Source organism: Neolamprologus brichardi, chromosome 12 (assembly GCF_056152115.1).
Source record: "Neolamprologus brichardi isolate AB-2024 chromosome 12, ASM5615211v1, whole genome shotgun sequence".
In the NCBI taxonomy this organism is placed as follows: Eukaryota; Metazoa; Chordata; class Actinopteri; order Cichliformes; family Cichlidae; genus Neolamprologus; species Neolamprologus brichardi.
Window position 1 is genome coordinate 16581381 of NC_142115.1, and position 20651 is coordinate 16602031.

The window sequence follows — 20651 nt, forward strand, 5'->3', positions numbered from 1 at the left end:
AATTGAACCCTTTACTTCTCCGTTTATTTAATCTTGTCAAATTTCACGCTGCACTGACAGTTGGCTGTGGACAATAGCATGTAAAGCAGACTGTAAACATAGCTCAACAATTGAAGAGGCTCTCCAGCTGAAGCGCCGCTTTGAATTTTATTTTGAAAATCAAATCTCGTTACTTTTCTTCTACTTCCGTGTCAGCTGGAGAAGGCTACGCAAGCTGTCAATGTAAACAGTAGGTGGTCCAACTTTTATCTCTTTTTAATTTCTAAGCATCTTCAAAAGATACATGGGGTTAAAGTTAACTCGACCTATTAATAAAGTTGAATATTAAGTGTAAATCATGGTTCTAAATTTACTTCCATTCTAAAATATGCATTTTATGATCGGAACAAGCCCACAGCTCAAGCTAATGTTGCTCACTAGCAGCATTAGCCGACAATCATCTACTAATATATGTAAATAGATAGATAGATAGAACTTTATTAATCCCTTGGGTAGATTCCTCTGGGAAATTCAGTATATAGAAATTCACTTTAGACTCCTGCAATATAGTGAATCACTATGTGGCATAATCTCTTTCCTAACACACAACCCAGTCCATATTAATACAAATATGCAGAGAAATTTTAGGCTTCAAATGTTTTCATAACACTTAAGTTAGGGCTGGATCAAGTGACCCTGAGCCTTTGCTTAGTTACACTGCAATAGATATAGGTTGGTTGTGAAGGGCTTTCTGCAAATCACTGACCTCACTTCTTTTTCACTGTGTCTATACACACAGACTGAAATGCAAAGTCAATGCATATTACTGCAAATGCAGTGTGTCTTTTTTTTGTGTTTCTTCCTTCACTTCCAACCGGTCCCAGCAGATGGATGCTTCTCCCTGAGCCTGGTTCTGCCAGAGGATTTTTTCTTGTCAAACCGGAGTTTTACCTTCCCACTGTTGCCAAGTACTTGCTCACAGGAGGTTGTCTAATTATTGGGATTTTCCCTGTATTATTGTAGGGTCTTTACCTTTACCTATAAAACTAGCTTATAGAGTTGAGATCTGATCATTGTGTAGAGTTTTCTGTTTTTTTGAAAGGTGTATTGCTTTGTTGTCTCTTCATAGCAACAAGATGTCTAATAAAGAAGTGAAATCCGCACTGAAAAGTGCCAGAGAGGCCATTAAAAACAAAGAATTCAAAGAAGCTCTAAAACACTGCAAGGTAAACTATCTCAAATTTTTTTTAATAACAGTAAGTTGAAAATGTAATATGCTCTTCTCAGACATACTAGGAATAAAAATGTAAAATTGACCTTCCTCTCATCATTGTGGGTTTAGACTGTTTTGAAAATTGAGAAAAACAATTACAATGCTTGGGTCTTCATCGGCTTGTCAGCCAGTGAACTGGATCAACCGGATCAGTCACAGGCAGCCTATAAAAAGGCAGTGGAGCTGGAGCCGGAGCAGCTGCTGGCTTGGCAGGTAAGGTACAGAATGTATTAGTTAATGATAACTGTTCTTTCTCGCCATTTAATACTACGCTACTATGATCAGTTAATTTGATAATAATAACCAGTTGAAATTACTTCAGATTTAATCTGCATGCCTCTTATGATTTTTTTTTCTTTAAAAAATAGATTCATCTTTACTCAGGATGTCATCCCGTATAAAATACCTCTCTCCTCTCTGTCCTCTATTAATAATGCACAGTCTGAATAATGGTTTTTTCTTTAAGGGCTTGGCAAATTTGTATGATAAGACTGATCAGTGGGACTTCAAGGTTGAGCTGCCTAATGTCTACCAGAAACTTGTTGAGTTGTATGCAAGGTAAGATATGGAAACATTTATTACCTGAAGTTTCCTATAAATATATAAAACAGATAAAAATAATGATTAATAAAAAATCTAATTGAAAGTAATTAATACACTGTGACACAATATTATGCGGTTACTGATTTGTCATCATGTTCTCGATTTGCAGCTCAGACAAAAACAAATGTTATGAGGTGATCAACAAATTGACAGAAATTTATGAGTCTGACAAAGAATATTTAAAGGTATGCAGTTTCAAGACCAATGAAAATAGATTGTGTATGTGTGTGTTTTATGTTTTTAACACATGTGAATATGTTTATGTATGTGAACAGCTGGCCAGTGTTTGGCTGCAGCTCATACAGCTGAAGGAAGAAGAACCCGTGGATAAGAAGGAGTTAGTGCAGCTATTGCAAAAGATGACCCAGCTCCTCTCAGACTGTCTTAAGGAGGTGGAGCAGGATAGTGAAACTCAGCAGCATGTAAGACCAAAATGTGGACTTTTAACTCATCAACATTATGTTTCCTTTATATGTAAACACTTTACAGTACTTGAGATTCATGCCTTCAAACAAAATCCAATGTAATAGGCTGGCTACAGCTGGCTCGCCATAACTTCTACATATCATAACCACCCACTGATTACGAGAAGCAAAAGTCTTCATGGTGTTTCCTACTGCACACACATCAATGCTGTTCTTGGTTTCTTTCTGCTTATCAGTTAATCACAGCATTTGAGAAAGCTCTGGTTCTCATCGATCCTGTACCAGGAGAGGACCACAAGAAGGTCTCAGCTGACTATGTCAAATGTCTTTCTCTAGTAAGTGCATCTTCTCTTATGTCTAGCTAACTATCACAGAAACTTAAGGATCATTAGAGTCTGGAAATGTGTATCCAAAAAGGCCAGCTCATTATAGGTAGTTATGCTTCTCAAAATGACTTGTTAATCATGAATCTGGTCTTACTGCAGCTACCACAAGAAGAAGCCAGAATGACTGCAGCATGTCAGTCCATGATTTCCCTCTACCCCAACCAAAGTTATCCTCTTGAGGTTCTTTGTCATCATTACCTTAAAACAGGTAAAATAAAATTTAAAAAAATCCTTGCCTTTTTGTATTCATAATGGATGTTCATAAATGGCAGAGTCATATGTATCTTCTTCTCATTTCCCCAAAGGAAACTTTAATGAGGAGGCAGTTAGCTCTTTTTCCCGCCTCATGGATCTGGTCCCTGACAGTGGATTGGGTCATTTGTGTCTGGGCACGAAAACATTGCTTGAAGGAAGGTATAAAGATGCCATTGATGACCTTACACAAGGTGAGTTGTCACAGTAACAAACAATGTAAAAAACATACCTTAACACTTTATCCTTTAACATGTGCTCTTGATGGTCATTTTTATTTATTATCTGTCTCCTCCACTTTTATTAGGATTGAAGAAAATGAGCTCAACTACAGGATGGTACAGTCTGGCTGAAGCCCAGTTTAAAATTTACAGATACGCTGACACTGCTACATCATGCTCACAAGGTATATTTAACTGTGTCCACTCAAGACATCACCAATATTTAATTAAAAAGATGGTGACTAAAAAGGGTCTTAAGTACTTTAAAGATCAATGTCTTTAATCCCTGAAAAAGACACTTCAGTGTGTGTCCTTTTTTATTAGGTTTGAATGTGTGTGACTCTGAAGAGAAGGAGCTGAGGATCAGACTTCTTCGACTAAAACTAGAGGCTTTAGTGAGAAGTGGAGGAGAGAAAGCTGGAGAGCAGGCTTTGGAGACATTTAAACAGGTAATGAGTTGGTAAATGCTCGCTTTAAACAGCATTGTATAGCTATAGTATTTAATTAATAAAATTGTTGTGGAGATTGTTAGAAGCTGTAAGTGTTGATATAACATCAAAGGAAATGCCACATCTGTGTCTGTTTGTTTTTTAGATTCCAGAAGCTGAAAAAGACCCCGTTCTGTTAGCCCTTAAAGGACGTGCATACCTTAACAAAGGACAGACTGATCAAGCACTTAAGGTTGAATTAAATGAATACTTACTGATTCTATCAATGAAAACAACATATTTCTGTTATTTTAACTAAGTTATGATTGCAGGACGTGAGGAGTATGTGTCTGGTGAACTGATGAACTGGCCAGCATTAAACTAGTCTGTCATTTATAGGTGTCATCAGAGCTGGTGGCTTCCAACCCAAACCTAGCCCAAGGATTGGCTCTGAGAGGACTGGTGCACTTGGCTAAAGGTGAAAAGCAGCTGGCAGAGCAGAGGTAAAAAAAATCTTTTTTTATTCATACTTTCTATGGCAGTCTACTGTCTTAAACTTATGTAAAAGAGCCCATTTGCATGGCATAAAATAATTTGGTTCATCCCACCATTTTTTTAATGTAGTTTCCTAAAGGCTGCAAGTCAGAGCCCAGACTGTGGAGAGTATTTTTTTTTGCTTGGACAGCTCTACTGGGACATGGGAGAAGAGACCCGTAAAGACCGGAGCAAAGCTCACACACATTTGCTGAAGGTTTGTGAAATTATTATTGAAAGTTTTGTGTATGTGGTAGGAAAGGTGAATTCAGGTGCTAATGGGTCAGTCTTTGAAAATAAGAGATGAATGACATTTTAGTTTGAAAGGCCTGTTTTGCCCTTTTCAGGCTGCAAAGCTAGATCCACACCTTGGCTGTGTATTTCGCTACCTGGGGCATTATTATCGGGACATTGCAAAGGATTATGGCCGTGCACAAGGCTGCTACAAAAAGGCCTTTCAGCTGGACAGTGAAGATGTGGAGTCTGGCGCTGCCTCGGTGGATCTCAGTATGGGGCAGGGAGACATGGTGAGTTGTCTTGGGGGTGAAAAAGTCACCAAATTCTGAGAATCGGGCGTCTTGTTTGGCTCCTTGCTATTGCCTTTAGTCTCCTTACAAGTTTTTCCCCCCGTTTTATGCCTTCTTTCTCTCTTTGCTGATCGACACAGGACGCTGCCTTAGCCATTCTTCAGTCTGTGTTAGAGAAAGCCACTCCAGGCTCGGCTAAATGGGCCTGGATGAGACGAGGCCTGTACTACCTGAAAGTTGGAGAAAATCAACAGGCCATAGCGGAGTAAGATTTACACATCTGAGACAACTAAATTTATTACCATGGTCTAAGTGTATAAGTGCTGTTGAATATTTTATTTCTAATTTTAGCCTGCAGGCCGCTTTAAGAGCAGACCCAGAGGACTGGGTGTGTTGGGAATGTTTAGGTGAAGCATATCTAAACCGCCGGAGCTTCACAGCAGCTCTGAAAGCTTTTGGTAAAGCCCATCAGCTTCAGCCCTGCTCCATCTACAGTGTCTACCAGGCTGCTGCAATCAAACAGACTCTGGGCAAGTTCAAAGAGGCTGTCGCAGAGTACTTGCTGATCACAGCAAAGCAGGACTATGTCCCTGCTCTTAAAGGTAAGTGAATGTTTCATTGTACCCTTTGGATGCACTTTATTTGATTTAATGTAATCTATTAGGTATTTTATTGCACATCTTCATGGAGTGATATGTCTAAATCTGGGCATTTAATTTTACTTAACATGTTTTTTTATTCAGGTCTTGGGGAGTGTCAGCTGTCTCTGGCAAAAAGTTTAATGCAGGACTGCAGAGATGGAGGAGCCATTGACCTCATTCAGCAAGCAATACAGAACCTCTTTAGGTAATGACAACACACTCATTCAACCCGCAAACCCTAAAGGCTCTATATATGACATCTGTAATATTATTGTAACAGCAAACAGGTACTTGCTAGTGAAGCTATGGTGGAGTAATGGTCCTTTTAGCGGTGAATATACTGACATTTGATTGACTAATCTATTTATTATACCACTTGACATTATTTGGCAAAAGTTTAACTTTATTCCAACACTTATCTTGTTGCTGGTCAAGAGCTCCTTTCGGTATGCTCCACTACACATCGCTGAGAACAAGAAGAAAGGGCAGCTCGGGGATGGTGTGGCCATTGCGTTTACTGTAGGGCTGTTCCTTGATACTTCATCTGGTGGTTCTGAACATTATGCTTAGCACACTTAGTCTTTTTCTAAGATTCTTTACTTTGTGATCTCCAGAGCTGTACAGCTGCGACCAGACCTTTCCTGCTTGTGGAAGCTGCTGGGTGATTCTTGCACTGCTGTTAGCACCGTCTCCCCAAACAGAGCCAAGGTTATAGTGCCAGCCCTACTTGCTGGTTTAGATGCCAATACTGAGAGCCAAATGCTCAACCAGGCCCAGACACTAAAAGTTGGTGAGAGGTATGACCATTATCATATCATTATAAGGCTGATAATGCATAAGAATAGTCAGTTACTATATATTTGTGCTTTTTTTACATTGCTTATCCTACCTGCTCCTGTTGGCCAAGCAGAAATTGAAACTGATATGTTTTGCCACAGGTGCTATGCTCATGCTTTGAAGCTGATGCCTGAAGTTGCCAGTCTGTGGTATGACTTAGGGCTCAACTATTATCACCAGGCCAGCCTTACACAGAATGACCAGAACTCCCCAGCTATGGACATAGAGAAGGCCCAGCAGGTTATTTGCCAAATCCTGTACAACATCTTTGCATTGTTTGTTCCAGAAAGAGGTCTCTATCTCATGGTCTTTTTGTCTATGCAGTGCTTAAAAAAAGCCATCATGATGGACAGCAGCAACCACAGCTACTGGAATGCCCTGGGAGTTGTTTCCATGAACAAAGGTAACGACATTCTCAGGTAACGGGTATGTTTTTAGAGCAAAAGCCTGTATAGCTTGTTTTATTTCTCTTATTTTTGCACTTAGGAATGAAGCAACATTGTCCCCCTGAAGTCTGTTGAAAGCTCTGCCTGTTATTATTTCTACATAAAAAGAGTCAAAATGTTGTGGCATTTGAAAAATATCTTTATTTCTCTGACAAGAGTACTAAGGTTTCTCAACTTAATGAACTTAAGTTTGATATATATGTTGTTAAGTTACAAAAATAGAAAAGCAAATCTTATAAATAAATTTCATTTCATTTAAGTCACCTCAAGACTTTTAGTCTACAAGAAGGTGGAATCATTTTTACAAAACCTCTTATAATAAAGAAAAACCCTGCAGTTTGCAGTTCACTTTGAAGAGTCTTTCATTTCTTTTTTTTTTACAATTATAAATAATTATATACTTCTAAGCAATCTTTACAAAACAGAACAAAATATTTTCTCCTTCTTTTCTCACATCAGATCTTGAGAACTATGCTCTGGCTCAGCATTGCTTCATCAAGTCCATCCAAGTTGAGCCTAATGTACGTACGGCACATTTGCTGTAGAGATTAATAAAGTGTTAGAAAATATTCTGCTGTTTTTACGTGACTTTTAAATGTCATTGCAGAATGTTGTGGCCTGGACAAACCTTGGTAGCCTGTATCTGAAGAAGGAAAATATAGAGGTATGTGATTACTTGGTTTATGCTACATATTTCTTCTCTTTTTATCATAGGTGGATGACATTTATATTGTTCAAATGTGGATTTATTGTTTTAGCTTGCACACGAGGCCTTCAAGATTGCTCAGTCCTTGGAGCCACTTTATGTCAACTGCTGGATCGGACAGGTACCACTCTCAGCATTTATTGATAACTTGAAAGCCCCCAAGCCAAGAAAATATCACATTACAGGCAATGGTTCACTGTTGATGAATGTATACTATTTCTAATAAATGCATATACATTCAAAGCCACAACTAGCAGAGAGAGGTCAAATTATTCCTTGGGCTGTATTTTTGGAGTAGTAAGGAATGTGAAAGACATTGCTCGGTGAGGGAGCTCCATAAAGTTTGATTACACTGAAAGTACTGGCATAACACTGTGACTTTTTTGGCCTCTTTGTCTTTATCTGTCTAAATTATAGTTTCATCCTTTGTCCTCCTACCAGGCGCTGATAGCAGAGCGCGTGGGAAGCTATGACACCATGGATCTTTTCAGGCACACCACTGAACTCAGCACACATGTGCGTGACCTGCTATTGTAATACCCACTTATTAGCAAGATAATAACAGTGTTTGCTTCACCTTTCTTAGTCGCTGTGCTTAGTTTTAAGCTCCAAGCCTTTTAGTTGTAAGGATATAGTAATGATGGCATGGTACAACACAAAATGATGTTTTGCTTTGCTCTGTCAGACTCGATATTCCCTTCATTTCTGTCTTTCCTTATCAATCCTGACATGTTTCTCCGTCAGATGGAAGGCGTGAAAGGATATGCCTTCTGGGTTTGCTCCACGCTGCTGGATAAGAGCAACAGAGACTCAGAACTGTACCGTTACAACATCGTGCAGATGAATGCCGTCTCTGCTGCTCAAGTGGCACTCAGCAAGTACACAGGTACGTCATGTCTTGCGTACTGATTTGCACACAGGATCCACAGATGTTGTGGTTTTCACTTAGCTTTGCATGTGTTACTGGCAGACTTTTTGGTTATTTGTATATTTTTTTGCATCTCTATCAGAAAGGATTCAATCAGATCCTGATGCCTTCATTATGCTGGGCTATCTGAATGAGCATCTGCAGCTGAAGAGACAGGCCTTACAGGCTTACCAGAGGTATGTATTTGAAATACACTGACTGTCTCTGCTTTCTAATTGATGAAGCAGTATAACCGAGAAGGAACATAATGTTATATATATTGGGTTTTCAATTGACCTTTTGCAATCCAATATGCTTCCTCAGAGCGGTTGAACTGCTTCAGTCCACGTCCTCTTCAGAAGAGTTGGCATTTTCTCTGGGCAGCTATGGCCGTGCATTGTGGTAACCAGCTGTCTCATTATGATATACTTAAACTATTTTTTTCAAATTGCTTATCTTTTATCCTCAATGTCACTTTTTTATGTTCCGCTCTGGCTTTTTCAGCACTTCAGGTCAGTGGGAGGAGGCTGTGCATGTTTATAATTCCACTCCACTGCAAGAGCTCAGTGACCTGGTTGGGTTGGCTCTGGCCTACTGCAAGGCAGGACTCATCTCAGAGAGCATCAGCGGTAAGGACTGGAAAACACCAAAGTGAAGAGATTTCATATGTGTTTACATGTCAAAGGGGCTGTGAATAAACTGCTGCATGTGTGTGTATATTATAGCCTATGAACGCGCCTTGGCTGTGGCTTCTAGTGAGAAGGAAAAGGCTTATATACTGACAGCTCTGGCCCTGCTGCAGCACCAGCAGGGTAACCTAGACTCAGCCAAGACTCTGCTGTTTAAATGGTGAGTCGTAGTGAGTGTTTTATGGCTTGCACTAGTTTTGTTGTCCTATTTATCTGTCATTTTAGTAAATAATGTTGGTTTTTCCCATCGTTCATTTATTTTCAGTATTTGCTAGTATTAAAAAAAAGATCAGAAAGCTTTATTGATTTTTGTTTTATGTTTTAATGTTGGTTGTAAAAAGAGCTTTTTGCTTCCCAGTATTGCTGAACCTGAAGGACAAAACATTTGAGTCTCCTTTAATCACTTATATTGTGCTCTATGGTTTGGTTGGAAGAGCTTATTTTATTGTGCACATACTGCCATTTTTCAGGTTTAGACTTGCCACAAATGGTTCCTATTTTTTATTTTTATCTGCACGCCACTGGGAGTCTGCCCAGTATCTACACATAAGCTCTGGCTGTGTAAACCATAAAAATAAATCAAAAATAGATATGTGTGATAAGTTTCTACTTTAAAAATATGCTGTTATTCAGGAAAACTGTCAAGAAAACAATTTAATTATATCATGGGAAACATTTTGAAATGTTAGATAGAATGATAGATAGAAATAAATAATATTTGTACTAGTCTTGAATTTAAGCTGAAACTATTTGTTTTTACTTTTTGTTCCCATAGTTCAATGTTAAAGGAGCCAATTTCAGAGTCCCTGGTTTGTTTATGTGCGCTCGGACTGGCCAACAGTGATGCTACACTTGCTGCTGCTGCGCTTACTGAGCTCCTAAAGCAAGGTTCAGCCTCTGGGAGTGCTATCGAGCAGCGATGTCTACTCACCTGCACTTTGTTGGCTGTGCAGGGGAATTTTAGTGCAGTGCCAAGGGAGGTTTCAAGAGCTGTGCACAGGTATTTCCCTTTAATGAAATTTGCATTAATGATAAGCTTACCTTTACTTCAAAAAACAAATAATTTTGCTGGTATGTACTCTTTTACACTCTTTACACTCTCTCTAGTGATCAAACAAAACAACCAACCACAACTGCAACAACCCTGGACACTGCAGCAACAGATCATAAATTTAACAACTTTTCATGTTTTCTTGATTTATTTACAGCAATCCTGGAAATGCTTCTTTGTGGGCGCTTCTGTCCAGAGTGGTTCCACAGTACTACCCTAGAAAGGCAAATGTAAGCCTGTGTACATACACAAACACAGCATGCACTGCAGGCTAAGCCTGACAAATCAAATATGCTCAAACACATTTGGTTCATTGGGGTTCATGTTTTTCACTTGTTTATTTCACAGGGTGCTGCAGTAGCTGGCCATGTTGCCTGTCTCTCCAGTATGACCCAAGGAAAGGTAAAAATGTGACTTTTATCTTATGTCTTGTGTTCTCCGGTAAACCTTTAAAAAATCTAACTGGCCCATTTAATTTAGCAGTACTTCCTTTTTCACAGTTTTTGTACATTGTAGATATATTTTAAAACTTTTAACAACCAAAACATCCAAAAGGTATATTTTACCCATATATTCACATTGTTTGCATGTTAAACGGTTGACTTAACTTGTGTGACTGCAGAGGGCGTTGTTGTACAGTGGAGTGAACCAGCTGGCCAGTGGCAGACACTCTGGAGAGGACAGTCAGAAGAATGCATTGAAGACTATGCAGAGAGCTGTGCTGCTCTGTCCTGGTAAACACACACATTATTTTCTTACACGCGATAAACATGATATTCTTTTTATTGTCTTTTAAAGCTGGAAATATAAATAACAAATACAATTTTTTTTTTTAAATTCTCTAATTTAGAACAATTAAATTCAATTAGATTGAGGAAATACATTTCCTTTTCTTGCCAGGAAGGTTTGTTAATGTTTATTTATATCAGTGGAGTGTAGCCTTACCTACATAGGAAAAATGGCTGTTTTGCATGTGACTTTTATTGAAGAACTCGGGTGTGTGAGGTCATTCTGCTCTCTACTTTAGATGATCCAGCAACGTGGGCCGGATTAATGGCTGCTTGTTACACCGAAAACACTTCCTGTTATCTTTCTGGTTCTGCTCCTCGCAGACAAGCGCTGCAGCAGACCCTTATGTCTGTGGTTTCTGAGAAAGGTATGCTCACTGGTGCTCTTTTACTGTCGCCCCATTTGTGTGCTTGTCTCTGCGTATTTGACTGTGTAGCTAACACCTTTTTGCGGTTTTGTGTCTCAGTGCGTAGTGTGGATGAAATAGAGCGGCCTCTAGCTCAGGCTCTGGAAGGATGGGTACTACAACAGGCAGTGACTGGTCTCATGCTGGAGGGACAGCTAGAGCAAGCAGAGGTCCTTTGCACACAGGTAGGATATTGGCGACTCACACACACTATGTGCACACCTCAAACTTTGTCTCCAAAACACTCTGAGGTACACTGAGCTGAGCTGTCCCTCAGATAGCCATTTCTAATCTTGTCCATTCTGGCAATATATTTAACTCTGCCACCTTTGACACAGTTTTACCTTTATCACAGGTCTTGAATGTGTCCCCTGAACATGCAGCAGTGATGTTATCACTGAGGCAGGTGCAGTGTCAGCGCCTTATGACTGATGGTGGTACTGTCCTCCCAGAGCCTGTGTTGGAGCAGCTCAGCAGTGCTGTGATGATGAACCCTACCAACCTTGGGGCATGGCATGTAAGCGTTTATATTTACCCGCTTATCCATTTAAAGTACTCCAGCAAGGCTAGAGTGACTAAGTGATGATTTTGAAGTTTGAAAACTGCTAAACCATGTTGTTCACATGGACACATAGATGTGTCAAGAGAAAATAAGACAGCATATTGGAAAAAAAGGTTTTGCTCTCTTGATAAAAATATGTTATTTTTCTCCTGCTTTCACTGAGACTCTGAACATTCTTCACCTCACTTGAAAACCTCAAATTGCTGCACTTAACATCAAGTAGTTGCTACCAGTAACAGGGTAGCAGCAAAAGCCTTGAACATATTGGCAGTTGGTGCTACCGTGTGACAGTATATATGTGGAGAATGAAAAATATAGCATTTGAGCTTCATTATTAATATTCTAATGAAAATGTCAATATTATGTAGTTAAGTATTCTTCTAGCCATGTTATCTTTTGATTAGATGACGATCTTAAAACAGTAATTATGCTTATCCTCTCATATTTTCTCCCCCACCTGTCACTCAGTGACTTCTTGTCTCTGTTCCAAATCATCTTCATTTATTCTGTGACTCCTCTGTTCTTCTGCTTCCCTCTGCTCAGTGGCTGGCTGAGGTGTATCGCAGCCAGGGCCTACTGGTTCAGGCGGTCATGGCTTACAGACAGAGTCTCCAGCTGGCCTCGCAGCTTGGCATGCACAGCTGTCAGGTAGCCAGCCTCCTCCGACTAGCCCTGCTAGCTCTCGGGCCTTGTATGGTAAGTATTTGTTTGGGATTCAAATCAGGATCTACAATTTTAAGGTGTGAAATTACAGCTATTAAAGCAGGATTATACTGTAGCAATACAAACAACAAATGTTATATTGCATTATTTAGGGAATAATGTATTTATTTGTTCCAGAGGTAGCATTTTAGCAATAAGGACTCAGTTGTGTTTCATAAAAATTACAAAATTCAATGAATACACACAAAAAGCCAGAGTCGGCTCTTTTTTTACACCCCTGTCAAGTAAGGACAGATTCAAGGTAGAGGAGATAAAAGATTGATGAATCATAGGATGAGCAGCCAAGGCTAAGTGGCTGACAAGACGCTATTGCTAAATAGAGCTTTTTGCTTGTATCCAAAGTTAGTGCATGTGTTACACATGTTGTTTGGAACTAATATAGCTTGATGTATTACACCTTTACTAGATGAATTTATTTTGTGTGGGTTTCACTTATCTAGTTTTCTCTGAACCATGTGTGATCTGACTTCTAAGGTGGGTGTCCCAGGAAATGACTGGAAGGACTTGGTGCTGGAAGCTACTACTGAGGTCTTGAAGCTGGACTCATCCCCTGTGGCCCTTCTTTTCCAGGCTCTGCTCCAGTTTGTGACAAAGATGGCTGCTAGGTCGGTGCAGCTCCTTATGCTAAGTTTATTTACGTACATAGAGGTGCAGGTTGCAGTGCTGTTGGTCAGCCCACATAGCCATGCAAATGATTTTATCCCTGTAGATGTTTAATTTAACAGCTTAAGTGATTAAATGAAACATAAGATTCTTAAAACTTCAAATCCATGCTTCCATCTGTCTTTTCAATATATTGGTACTTTTGGAACTGCAAAGCAACATTTTATGTCCTGGTAGTATTATAGCATTCTGTCACCCTCAGAGGACTGCCAGTACGGTTAATTAGAGTACATTCATGAGAATGCTGAGCTGAGCAAATATGCCAACCATGACCTGGCTAAATTCCTTGAGAAATGCTGCAGAAACTTCTGTGCCAAGCATAATCACAGTATCAGGAGCTCTTTTCATTTCATTTCATATTAGTCAATACTGATGGGAGAGAGATAACAGTTATAGTATCAGGCCAGACTGAGGTGGAGCAGGTGGAGACAAGTATCAGGGGGATTTGTGACTGGATAGCAGATAGTAGTTAGACCTGCTATGACGTACGGATGCAGGAGGAAAAGGGGAAGACAATAGAGAAAGTTTATGAATGTAGTGAAGAAGGACATGCAGAGGGTTGGTGTAATAGAGGAGGATGCTGGGGAAAGGGTAAGATAGAGGCAGATGATCCTCTTTGGTGACCCGTAAAGGAAGCATCCAAAAAAGGAAGAAAAACATTAACATGGGAACAGGCTGCCTAATGGATAGTAATCATGTTATACGTTTGTTCATGTCTGCTGTGTCTTCTATAGGGAAACGAGACGCTTGCTGGAGAGGCTGGTTTACATTCAAGATATACCAGCAACAGTGGTGCAGGTGGCCAGTTGGTATCTCCTGAGACACCTCCATGCCAAAAACGACGAGGAACTCATGAAGGTGAACATGCAGCTACCTCATTCCTACAGGCACCACTTAGGAACATTTGTTTGGGAGAAACGTTTGTGGAAATGGTGACAGCATACACATAGTTAAACTAAAAGTGAGTATTCTTGGTTCTTGCCTTTGTAATCGTTTACCACCACTTCTTTTTGCAGGTCCTATTGGAACGTGCCAAAATGAACGGAGATCAAAGATTACTGGAGTTTCATTCAGTCCTCAACTCTTCATCCTGAACTTTGCATCCATCTCCTTATGCTTTATGAAATCACCTTGCTTAGCAGGTTTATCACCAGACAAAAAACACCACTAGCAGTGGGTCTTTAAATGATGGCTTTAATGGCTTTACATGATCTAATCACCTCAGTAAGTTGAAATTATGATTGTCACATATTTCAAAATGTGCTTAAAATGCAGGTACCGCATCCACATTCAAGGCTGAATAAAGACATTTTCCCAATATCTAACGATTGTCTCATCTTGATTACATGTAAACTATAAAAGACAGCAGTGTAAATTAGAATGAGCAGTGACTTTTAAAATTCACATAAAACTTTGTAAACAATATTCAAACATCCCTAAAGTTGAAGAAACAGAAGAAACTTTGAGTCATAAGCATTTTTGAGCTTTTTTCTGACACTCTGCTGGATCATATATGTGAATCCATCCGTGTCACTCACTCTCAAACGCATACATGTTTGCTCATAAGAATACAGATGTTTTGCCCACAGCCCCAGCATGGTGTCGTGATGTGTGGAGACTGCTGCTGCCTGCGTTTGCATAGTGAACACACATCCAAAGCAGCAGCACCACACACTACTCCACCCAGGACTGTGCTGGAATGGCTGATGTTCTTAGTCACCAGATCGTTAAGTTCTGTCTGCACATTGTGTGGAGCCTTTGCAATGCCCACGACTGTCACTCTTTTGGGGTCAAACACACAGTCCTCTTCCAGGCCGCTGGGCACAGCTTTCATCCCACAGTTAGGGGGTACCCAAGCAGTGTCATATCCCTGCGTGCTCCAAGTGTACTGCATAGGATGGTTGTCCTTGTCAATGCGTTTGACACGGCCAACACGCACGTGTAACTTGAGGACCACACGGTCTGCAGGGCTGTTGTTCAATGGATAACGTTCTGCCTTTTTCTTATCACGGCTGACATACACACCCTTTCCTAGCATGCCCCCCTGCGACTGCTGAAAGCCATTGGCAATGATGCGACGTGCATTGGCAATGCTGGTACCATGGTACATGGTGTAGACACCCTTATCTTTGGGTGCCTGGGAGGCTGTCAGCTCCACACTGGGAGACTCATCATCATAGGTAACCTCCCATCCAAAGAACTGTAGCGACATCCTGCTTCACAAATGGCTGCTGTTTAAGCCCTGCAAAGACCAGAAACCATGTAAGGCATGAACATTAATGCCAGTAACTTATAACAAATTCAGGAGAGGTTCAGGGCATACAGTTTATTGCACATAGCTCAGGACTTTGACCTCAGTGAATCAGATTGGGTCAAATGTTAATTGTGACAACGGCAACTGCATTGTTAGCTGTACAGATTTCAATATATAAGTCTACGTGACAAGAGAAGTACCTTGTTTATGTCAAAAAGTAATCTATATTGAGGGAAAATAGCTGAAAACCCCCAAACCTTGACTTTAAGACAGCTGCTTAAAGTCCAATCTACAGTTAAAGTTACATACTGTATCCTAATATTGTAAAACATACTGTATAATATAGCGAATTTGGTAGTACTGAGTATTTAGATTCCCAGAAAAGAACTAACATTATATGCAGAAATCAAACAATATTTGGCTAAATTAGCGTTAGCCGGTTTTTAATCAACACAGTAGGAGTCTAAGGTTTGTCATGAAAACTGAGTACCGATTACTCGCGATAAATACAACGAAATATCTGTACCTTGTGTCGTTTAGGCTGATTGAAGTTCACGAAGTTAAAAGTTAAAGCCTTTTGTGAAGAGCCGTCTGTTCTTTCACTTCCACTTTCTGTTCAGCTTCATAATGGGAATCTCCTCCCTTTAACTTTCAGTTTCCTATCAGATGTTCTGCCATGTAGGGTCTCAAAGTCACGCCCTACACCGGCCGGTTAGCTCAGTTGGTTAGAGCGTGGTGCTAATAACGCCAAGGTCGCGGGTTCGATCCCCGTACGGGCCACGAGCTTTTTTACCTGTATTGTACTCATAATCATTCAAAGTGCTTTTAACAATGATCTTTTTTAAGCTACGTTATCGGTTAAACAGTTAGACTCGAGTACAAATTACTTTTGCATACTGAGTCTTTGTAGAGCAACTTTTTTGTTGCCAAGTTTGGGAAAAAAAACAACAATATTGATGCCAACACTGGTATTGGTTTTGGACTGATACTAGTGTGATTGGATCGATAGGATAAGATACCGTTATAGGTTTAGTATCGGCCCCAGTGTTTACTTGGTATCCAAATATTGCAGCACTACTCCCAGAGCAGCATAAACTGGATCTAGCTAGAATACAAAGTGAAGTGGGTGGCCTTATTACGTAAATGAGCAAAAAGACAGGTACATCATTATCACTACATTAAGAAACATATGCCACAGAGCCCAGGAGTCTGACAGCTTCATTAAACAGTATCTGCAAAACACCAGCCTGAATTAATGTCAGCACTAAAAATGTGACTGTATTAAGGAGAGGGAATGAATCAATACAGCATACTACTGCAATATTATATCAATACAGGGACACCAAGAGGGCTCATCTCATGCACCACCATCCTGATATAATTTTAACCAAGTACAGTTTCATTAAATCAGCTCACCTGAAAAACCACCCAACAGTGCACACACTTAGCTCAACAAAGTATCTGATAATTCAGAGCAATCTAATATCACAGTCACAATGCTGTTGTTGTGTTGCACACACAATTACTTTTTATCTCAAGGCAATTTCACAGGCTGCCAAATAGGAGGCAACCGTTCTGCAAACAGTCACAGTCTGACTTGGGCTGGCTGCAATCACAGATTGTCAAAGGTTTGCCAATAATTGCTGCCTAATTTATAAATACAGCCAGATTTCCAAACATGTTACTGGTTATATTCTTGTAGAGCAGGAAGCTTGCTGAGTGCAAATGTAATAGTTAAATGTGAATTTCTCTTTAGACAGCAACACTTTATTATCAGAAACAGATTGCATGTAATTTCCAACTAGACCACATTTAATTTCAGACTGATCAAATTGATTCTGTTTTATGAAAAAAGAAAAATATCTGGGACCATATTTAATCAGTGTGAAGGAAGTGTGATGGTTTGGTGGTGCTTATGTGATTGTAAAAACAAGGAAATGCATCACTTCATTTTGAAAAGCCACTCGAAAATGCTGCTTGACTCTGGAGTAAATTTCCTCCCAAAACAGCACAATGATCTGGAGCCCAGCTCAAAACTACACAATCCCGCAATTCTATCCATAATCAATTGTTCATCACAGCCACTGAAGGTCAACCTTACTCAGGTGTTTAGGTTTTATGAGTCACGTGACATTTTTTGAGTTTCCCCTCAAATGTCTCAGTGATAATGCACGTTGCTTAAATACACTTCCGAAATGAAACAATTTGGTCTCTTTATAAAGCACTGTATCAATGCTACTGTACTATATTTTATGTCAGCTATATGAGTTACATGGATGTTGGCTTGAGTATACTGGGAAGGACCAGTATTTTATGTCACTTTGCTGACCAAATACATTATGGCTTTGGAACATTCACCACTAAAAGCACCATATTTTTTGTGTTTGCATCATGTACATTGCTAAAGTAGTTTATGTTTAATCACACTAGCTTACAGAAAATTTGAGGTTAGGTTAAAAACACCCAGGTCAACTTTTTATATTGTGTTGATTTCACTTGTAGTATCTTATAGTACAGCAGTTTCTCCTTTCCTTCCTTCTTACTTTGTATGATCTCATTGCTCTGTACCATCTGTTAGGACATTTACCTTTGAAAAACTCTTTGTTTGTTTTTTATTATCTTGAAATGACAATTTTCCCCCACGTCTTCAGCTTTGCCTATCGGCCACAGCAATTCAACAATTCAACAATTCAATTTTATTTATACAGCGCCAAATCACAACAACAGTCGGCTCAAGTCGCTTTATATTGTAAGTTAAAAACCCTACAATAATACATACAGAGAAAAACCCAACAACCACATGACTCCGTATGAGCAAACACTTTAGCCACAGTGGGAAGGAAAAACTCCCTTTTAACAGGAAGAAACCTCTGGCAGAACCAAGCTCAGGGAGGGCGGCCATCTGCTGCAACCTTTTGGGGTGAGGGAAGGAAGGCAGAATAAAAGACATGCTGTGGAAGAGAGCCAATATGTCTGTTCTAGTTCTTATTCTTAGAAGTCATCAGTTTATGGACTTTGATATGACAACAATGATATTTATTGTAATTCTTCTTTTATTTTGGTAAATACAGCAGATCACCTTTCTTGTTTCCATATAACAATAGCATGAATATAAATCAAATAATCTAAAAGTGATACATTCAGGATACGAAATTAACATTTTAATAAAGTAAACAAGATACATCCAGCATTAACTATTGGAAAATATTGCACCAGCTGTGTCAGCTTGTCTGCTGTTGGCCCTGCTATGACACATCAGTTGATAAACAGGCACATGGACATCGCCTATCCAGTTTTTTCTACCTTACTGAACTGTCATGGTCTTCCTGGACAGAAGTGCTTGGACATAAGAATGCAGAGGTTCTGCCCACACTTCCAGCACTGTTGCTTGATATGTTGGGCGCCCTGCTGTGTCTTTCTCTTGCAAAGGGGGCACACATCAGCAGAATCACCAGCTCCTCTTCCAGACTTTTTGGACGTTTTTGCAAGAAGCTCCTGAAGCTCTGTCCTTATGGTGGTATCTGGTGCATCTGCAATGCCCACCACAGTCACTCTTTTGGGATCAAACACACAATCTTCCTCCTTGCCGCTTTTCACAGCCATCATGCCACATTTGGGGGGCACCCAGGCAGTGTCGTAGCCATGTGTGTGCCATGTGAACTGCATAGGATGGTTGTCCTTGTCAATACGTTTGACGCGGCCAACGCGTACACGCAGCTCGAAGACCACACGGTCTGAAGAGCTGCTGTTCAATGGATAACATTGTGCCTTTTTCTTATCACGGCTGACGTACACACCCTTTCCTAACATGCCCCGCTGCGACTGCTGAAAGCCATTAGCAATAATGAGACGTGCACTGGCAACGCTGGTCCCATGGTACATAGTGTAGACTCCCCGGTTCTGAGGTCTCTGCGACGGCTCTAGCAACACACCAGTAAAAGAGGCACCATCGTCTACCACCTCCCAGCCATGGAATTGCACAGACATCCTGATATAAGAATGGCCTGCAGAGGATGACGAAGATTTGCAGCTGTGAAACACAAGAATGCAATAATTTGTATATTTGATGAGCAAGAAGAAGAAGGAAAAATCATTTTCACTACTAATAACTACGCTCACTACTAGTAACTCACTGCTAACTACTAATAACTAAAGATGACAACATGAACCCCATTAAAACACTTTCAGAACTACCATTTCCTGAATGTTTCTCATTTTTCATGTTCACGTTCACATTCACATACTGTACACCTGTGCAATTATTTTCTCACTTTTAATGTGTCCTCTTCATCCTTTGTTTCATCTTCTCTTACATTTTGCTCTTTTTGTGTATATTTAAAGACTATCTTGCTGTATTTCTTTTATAGCTTTTCGTACCATAGCTTGCTCTTCCCAGTGTACTTCATTCCTTCCTCATATTCTTAGACTAAATCTCTCGTGTGAGCGTAGCTTTCTTCTACAGCATAATTATGTACCCCCATGTAGAAAAAGGCTGTCTCATAACTACTTCATCAATCTAGCTCAAGGCTGATTAACGTTAAAAACGTAAACCTTACCGTAAATACGGAGAAGTTTTGTCTGTTTGTGTCCTTTAGCTATCTGATCAGTAGGTTTCGTTTAAGGTGTTTGATGACGTCACTCAATGGTATGTGTTTTTCACCGTCAGGGCTAGGCCGGTTAGCTCAGTTGGTTAGAGCGTGGTGCTAATAACGCCAAGGTCGCGGGTTCGAGCCCCGTACGGGCCACGAGATTTTTATTTCTTCTTTTTTTATCCTTCAGGTTTCAGACCGCTGAAAGATTGAGGGCTTCACTGACTGATTACTGACGCAACATAATCAGTTCATATGAACTCCTGATTATGGGCCGAGCCGAATAACAAAAATCGATAAGTTACTGTCTCATCATGGTTGCTTTTAACATTATTTTAATATCTGTTAGGTCACACCATTATAGATTAATAAAGGAGTGTTGCAGGGTAACGTAAGAGCACAATGAAGTGAACAACATCACGACTAGCCAAATGCATCACGTGGCCCACCAATGCCCCTGCGTCCACCTCCTACTCAAGGTGTGTGTAGCCGAAATAGCTCAGTTGGGAGAGCGTTAGACTGAAGATCTAAAGGTCCCTGGTTCGATCCCGGGTTTCGGCAGTGTTTTGTATATACCCCCCAACACCATCACGAGATCAACAATCTAAAAACACTGGTATTATACGATAAACGGAAGTACTCCTGCAGGTGAGGAGGTCTGTAAGATGAAAGTCACTGACATCTGTTTACAGAAACATAAAAACATTTATATATTTAAAAAATACATCCTTTATTAGATAATACTAAAATAATATTCAAA

The 20651-nt window shown here is 40.0% G+C and overlaps 3 protein-coding genes and 3 non-coding genes across 9 annotated transcripts; 4 read left to right on the top strand and 2 right to left on the bottom strand.

Annotated features, from left to right (window-relative positions):
• The first annotated feature begins 194 nt into the window (after positions 1 to 194).
• Positions 195 to 14366, top strand: skic3 (SKI3 subunit of superkiller complex). Of its 3 annotated transcripts, XM_006784077.2 has the most exons (42): positions 195 to 229; positions 867 to 964; positions 1109 to 1205; positions 1322 to 1465; positions 1719 to 1810; positions 1965 to 2040; positions 2131 to 2277; positions 2517 to 2615; positions 2766 to 2874; positions 2972 to 3112; positions 3226 to 3324; positions 3464 to 3588; positions 3734 to 3820; positions 3967 to 4070; positions 4192 to 4318; positions 4449 to 4628; positions 4769 to 4893; positions 4980 to 5230; positions 5372 to 5474; positions 5884 to 6066; positions 6208 to 6346; positions 6431 to 6509; positions 7012 to 7073; positions 7160 to 7216; positions 7311 to 7379; positions 7700 to 7774; positions 8003 to 8144; positions 8269 to 8362; positions 8490 to 8567; positions 8670 to 8794; positions 8891 to 9014; positions 9630 to 9854; positions 10063 to 10135; positions 10254 to 10307; positions 10528 to 10639; positions 10933 to 11061; positions 11161 to 11285; positions 11456 to 11617; positions 12206 to 12358; positions 12860 to 12990; positions 13783 to 13906; positions 14065 to 14366. In XM_006784077.2, exons 3-42 carry the CDS (start codon positions 1116 to 1118, stop codon positions 14140 to 14142), a joined length of 4692 nt encoding a protein of 1563 aa, XP_006784140.2. In that variant the 5' UTR covers positions 195 to 229; positions 867 to 964; positions 1109 to 1115; the 3' UTR covers positions 14143 to 14366. The 3 variants fall into 3 exon arrangements, with proteins under 3 accessions (XP_006784140.2, XP_006784139.2, XP_006784141.2); XM_006784076.3 differs by lacking the exon at positions 867 to 964; XM_006784078.3 differs by having other exon boundaries at positions 199 to 964.
• Positions 14229 to 15961, bottom strand: LOC148100205 (uncharacterized). The gene is made up of 2 exons (XM_087849057.1): positions 15829 to 15961; positions 14229 to 15290 (listed from the first exon to the last, which is right to left on the bottom strand). The coding sequence occupies exon 2, from the start codon at positions 15258 to 15260 to the stop codon at positions 14589 to 14591; it is 672 nt and encodes a 223-aa protein (XP_087705183.1). The 5' UTR covers positions 15261 to 15290; positions 15829 to 15961; the 3' UTR covers positions 14229 to 14588.
• Positions 15962 to 16008: 47 nt separating this feature from the next.
• On the top strand, positions 16009 to 16082 carry trnai-aau (transfer RNA isoleucine (anticodon AAU)). Its single transcript has one exon. It is a non-coding gene; the product is annotated as a tRNA-Ile (tRNA).
• Positions 16083 to 18228: 2146 nt separating this feature from the next.
• Positions 18229 to 19912, bottom strand: LOC102791654 (uncharacterized). 2 transcript variants are annotated; one of them, XM_087849059.1, is made up of 2 exons: positions 19859 to 19912; positions 18229 to 19306 (listed from the first exon to the last, which is right to left on the bottom strand). In XM_087849059.1, exon 2 carries the CDS (start codon positions 19287 to 19289, stop codon positions 18618 to 18620), a length of 672 nt encoding a protein of 223 aa, XP_087705185.1. In that variant the 5' UTR covers positions 19290 to 19306; positions 19859 to 19912; the 3' UTR covers positions 18229 to 18617. The 2 variants fall into 2 exon arrangements, with proteins under 2 accessions (XP_087705185.1, XP_087705184.1); XM_087849058.1 differs by having other exon boundaries at positions 18229 to 19332; positions 19859 to 19908.
• A 61-nt stretch (positions 19913 to 19973) lies between these two features.
• Positions 19974 to 20047, top strand: trnai-aau (transfer RNA isoleucine (anticodon AAU)). Its single transcript has one exon. It is a non-coding gene; the product is annotated as a tRNA-Ile (tRNA).
• Positions 20048 to 20379: 332 nt separating this feature from the next.
• Positions 20380 to 20452, top strand: trnaf-gaa (transfer RNA phenylalanine (anticodon GAA)). Its single transcript has one exon. It is a non-coding gene; the product is annotated as a tRNA-Phe (tRNA).
• Positions 20453 to 20651: the final 199 nt, after the last annotated feature.

Bases quoted from the DNA above. Each gene is read 5' to 3' on its own strand.
- LOC148100205 (XM_087849057.1), bottom strand. From the start codon at position 15,260: ATGTCGCTACAGTTCTTTGGATGGGAGGTTACCTATGATGATGAGTCT.
- LOC102791654 (XM_087849059.1), bottom strand. From the start codon at position 19,289: ATGTCTGTGCAATTCCATGGCTGGGAGGTGGTAGACGATGGTGCCTCT.
- skic3 (XM_006784077.2), top strand. From the start codon at position 1,116: ATGTCTAATAAAGAAGTGAAATCCGCACTGAAAAGTGCCAGAGAGGCC. The intron at 4,319-4,448 runs GTTTGTGAAATT...TGCCCTTTTCAG, and splicing joins CTCACACACATTTGCTGAAG to GCTGCAAAGCTAGATCCACA. The intron at 4,894-4,979 runs GTAAGATTTACA...TTCTAATTTTAG, and splicing joins AATCAACAGGCCATAGCGGA to CCTGCAGGCCGCTTTAAGAG.